The sequence below is a fragment of the Teleopsis dalmanni genome, chromosome X (assembly GCF_002237135.1).
Source record: "Teleopsis dalmanni isolate 2A chromosome X, ASM223713v2, whole genome shotgun sequence".
Lineage (NCBI taxonomy): Eukaryota > Metazoa > Arthropoda > Insecta > Diptera > Diopsidae > Teleopsis > Teleopsis dalmanni.
In genome coordinates, this window is record NC_051848.1 from 25629502 (window position 1) to 25632841 (window position 3340).

Genomic DNA, 3340 nt, shown 5'->3' on the forward strand with positions numbered 1-3340 from the left:
CAGAAAAAGTTCTGTATAGAAATAAAAAAATCTTTAACAATATCTACTCTGCCTTAAAACTTCAATCCAAAAAAACGAACAAAGTGGGTCAGCACAATTTCTCATAAAGATCATATGCGTCTCTACTAAGATTAAGGAGAGAGATAAATGTTTATGGTTTTTTAAAAATATAACAAAACTAAATATTATTCATGTGAGTAAGATCACAAAAAAATTCACTCCAAGATATTTTCATCAAAAATGTTTATTGAAAACTTAAAAATATTTTCTACAAATTTTATTTAGCAATAATAATAGTTAAGTTACTTTGTAATTATATACAAATAAAACATATATTAAATTTAGTCTCGAAATTTTTGAAAATTTTACAATTTATATTATAATTCATCGTCCACAAGTCTCCTTCATTACTTAGCAATCTAAGAAATTGGCAGCCATTAGTAAATCTATTGCAATCTCCGGTTCAATTGGGAATTCAGGAATATTAGATGTACAATTAGTGAAGTTGATTTTGTATTGAAAATAACTGCAAATCTTATGTAAAACATGAGATCTATAAAATAATAAAAGAAAACATAATTATGAGGTAAATACAGATAAAATATTAAAATTTATTTAATAAGTAGGGTGTATAAGTCTAATGTCAAACAAAATTTTTAAAATACTTCTGAATTTTTATATATTAGTAACCAAACCTTCAGTTATCTGCTAACTGTAGCTTTGGCTATTGACCCATGTCCACAGTGTATTGTCTAATAACAATTGACAACTGATTGATGAGAATGGCAGAACGTCAGTCAGACAATTGCATAATTAAAGGTCTGGAGGCCAACATAAATGGAAAAATGGATTGAACATAATATATAAAAAATATGTGTTTAAGCACTAAAACTGCAATCTGCATTGGTCTTCACCAATAACAATCTATGAAGCCGGAATAAGGATTGTCGAAAATTATGACGTATTAATGATTGAATCCTTTAAATTGTTTCGTCAAGAAGTATTAAAAATTATATGATATGCTCGTAGGATCAACATCTCCGTGTTCGAAGAACGTAACTTTAAAACTTTGTAACAATTAATCATAGATGGTCAAGTAAGCGGTAATGGTTGGTAAAAAATTGCGATCATTGTTTAGAGAAATGTTAAGCGAAACAATCCAGATATCGAACAACTTCATAAACCACAACTAATGACATGCAGTAGTAATGGTCAATAATAAGAATTGAAAAAGGAAGATATGTAGGCGCTAAGATCATAAGCAGATTTCTATGGAAACTGCTTGACTACTATCTGATATAGATATCTAATTAATTAAATATTTTTATTGATACAGATAACTATTAATCTAACCCAGTATAGTATGGTTTTAAGTTAAAGTAGAAAATAGACAGTACAGCTGATGCTTTCGTAATAATAAATACAGGGTTTTCAACCATAACTCTTAAATATTAATCTAACCTAGTATAGTATCGTTTTTAGTTTAAGAAGAAAACAGCTATTGCCATTGTAATAATAAATACAGGGTTTACTACTAGTAGGTACTTTTTTCTTAATACATTAATACTCAAGTTGTTTATAATTAATCTGTCAAGTTTCTAATCTTATGCTCAAGAAGCAATTAAAAATTATTCATGTACTCATATATGTATGTCCAAAGGAAAATACCAAGTTTACTTTAATCTAACTACTAGTTACTTTAATCTAACTAGTTAATAAAGAAGATTCGTGCCTGTGGAACAGAACTGTATTTATATCGGTTGGAGGGTTCAGACAAAATGTTGGTTTGACTGTGTTCACTTCGGTGGAGGATTCAGATAAAATGCTGGTTCGACTATACTTTTGTTTACCATACAATCGTGAAAGATTTAAATGAACATTATTTAAAAAAGACTTACTCTATTTCCTTAAACTGTATTTGGTTTGGCTCATGCTCAGCAAACTGATCCGGTCCAGACAATATGGCGGTGATAGTACCTGAGGTGAAAGCATGATCTTTTCGGATAATAAAGCTATGGCCATCAGCTGAAATTAGTTCCACATAAGCGGCATCGGGTCCTTCGATTCCACCATAAAATCTAGGAGGTGAGTCTGTAGCATTTGGATCAACTGTTAAGTCAGTCACGATTACATTCATTTCCGTTATCTAGTATTTACGAGCTTATGTAAAAGTCCTTATGTAAAATTCGAAATAAATAAAGTCACATTATAAATAAGGTATTTGCTGTGAAGTGGAAGTTACTTTTAAAATTAGTACTTAAAAATTATTAATTTAGTTTAGTATTTATAATGTTAATACTAAGTATTACTGTAGTTTTATAATATTTGTAAATATTCACTCTGTTAATTGCGGATGTACGGTTATTAAAATAAAAATTAATAGATTTTTTGAGCTTAATTATATAAATCAAATCTTGATAAAATCCTAATGAGCATATCAAAGATAAAATAATTAAGACAATCTTTATGGATTGCGCCAACTTATACGTATATCTTATATACATTTATCTTTATACAATATATATTATTTACATAAGAACTTACGTTTTATGTCTAAAATATTTTCAATAAATATTTTAAGTTAAAGATCCAAGAGTGTGAGCCTTACTTTATTTACTAGCCATTCTTTAACAAAAGAATTACTAAATTTTTATAATAAAGAATAAAATTTTTGACATAAACTGTAAAGATAAATAAATAATATATCTTAATAAAGACAAAAATACACTATATTTTTTTTTATTACTTTTATTTACTTAATAAGTTACCGAAATATGTTAAGATTAAAAGCCTACAACATTCAGAATGGCAAAAATCTACCATCAAACAATGTCACTGATTAAGATTTTGATAAAAATATATATATTATATATTATACAATACATATATTTTTGTACTTTGTCATTACATGCGAAGTACAATATCAATCAAATGTCCTTCATCAAACATCTAATAGTACTAACTCTTAGTAGGATAATATTTGGTGATTTGTTGGCAAGAACTTCGCCATAACTAGTTGGATGCTCGCTGAGAGTTTAAGATTTGTCTACTCACAGACGACCTTTTGTGTGTCCCCATAAAAACACAAGTAATTCCAAAATTTTTTAAAACCACTACTTCATGCAAAGGAGCTAGATGTCATCCATTGTTTATTTAATTGATCTACCAAACTGCATTAGTTAGTTCTAATTAGATGCCATGTGTAAATTTTTCCATCGGTTTATAACAATGAAAGAAACTTGATTTTATGACAACTCCAGAATTGTGTCGGCAAGCAGCTAAGTTCCCACTCCAGAGTTGAGTCGGCAATCAGCTTTGTGGACAATAGTTGGCGAACCGT

The 3340-nt window shown here is 28.5% G+C and overlaps 1 protein-coding gene across 2 annotated transcripts; it reads right to left on the minus strand.

Annotated features, from left to right (window-relative positions):
* Nucleotides 1-350: 350 nt before the first annotated feature.
* LOC119689550 (elongin-C-like) lies at nt 351-2655 on the minus strand. Of its 2 annotated transcripts, none has more exons than XM_038104403.1 (3): nt 2545-2655; nt 1899-2146; nt 351-553 (listed from the first exon to the last, which is right to left on the minus strand). In XM_038104403.1, exons 2-3 carry the CDS (start codon nt 2135-2137, stop codon nt 412-414), a joined length of 381 nt encoding a protein of 126 aa, XP_037960331.1. In that variant the 5' UTR covers nt 2138-2146; nt 2545-2655; the 3' UTR covers nt 351-411. The 2 variants fall into 2 exon arrangements, with proteins under 2 accessions (XP_037960331.1, XP_037960330.1); XM_038104402.1 differs by having other exon boundaries at nt 1899-2174.
* Nucleotides 2656-3340: the final 685 nt, after the last annotated feature.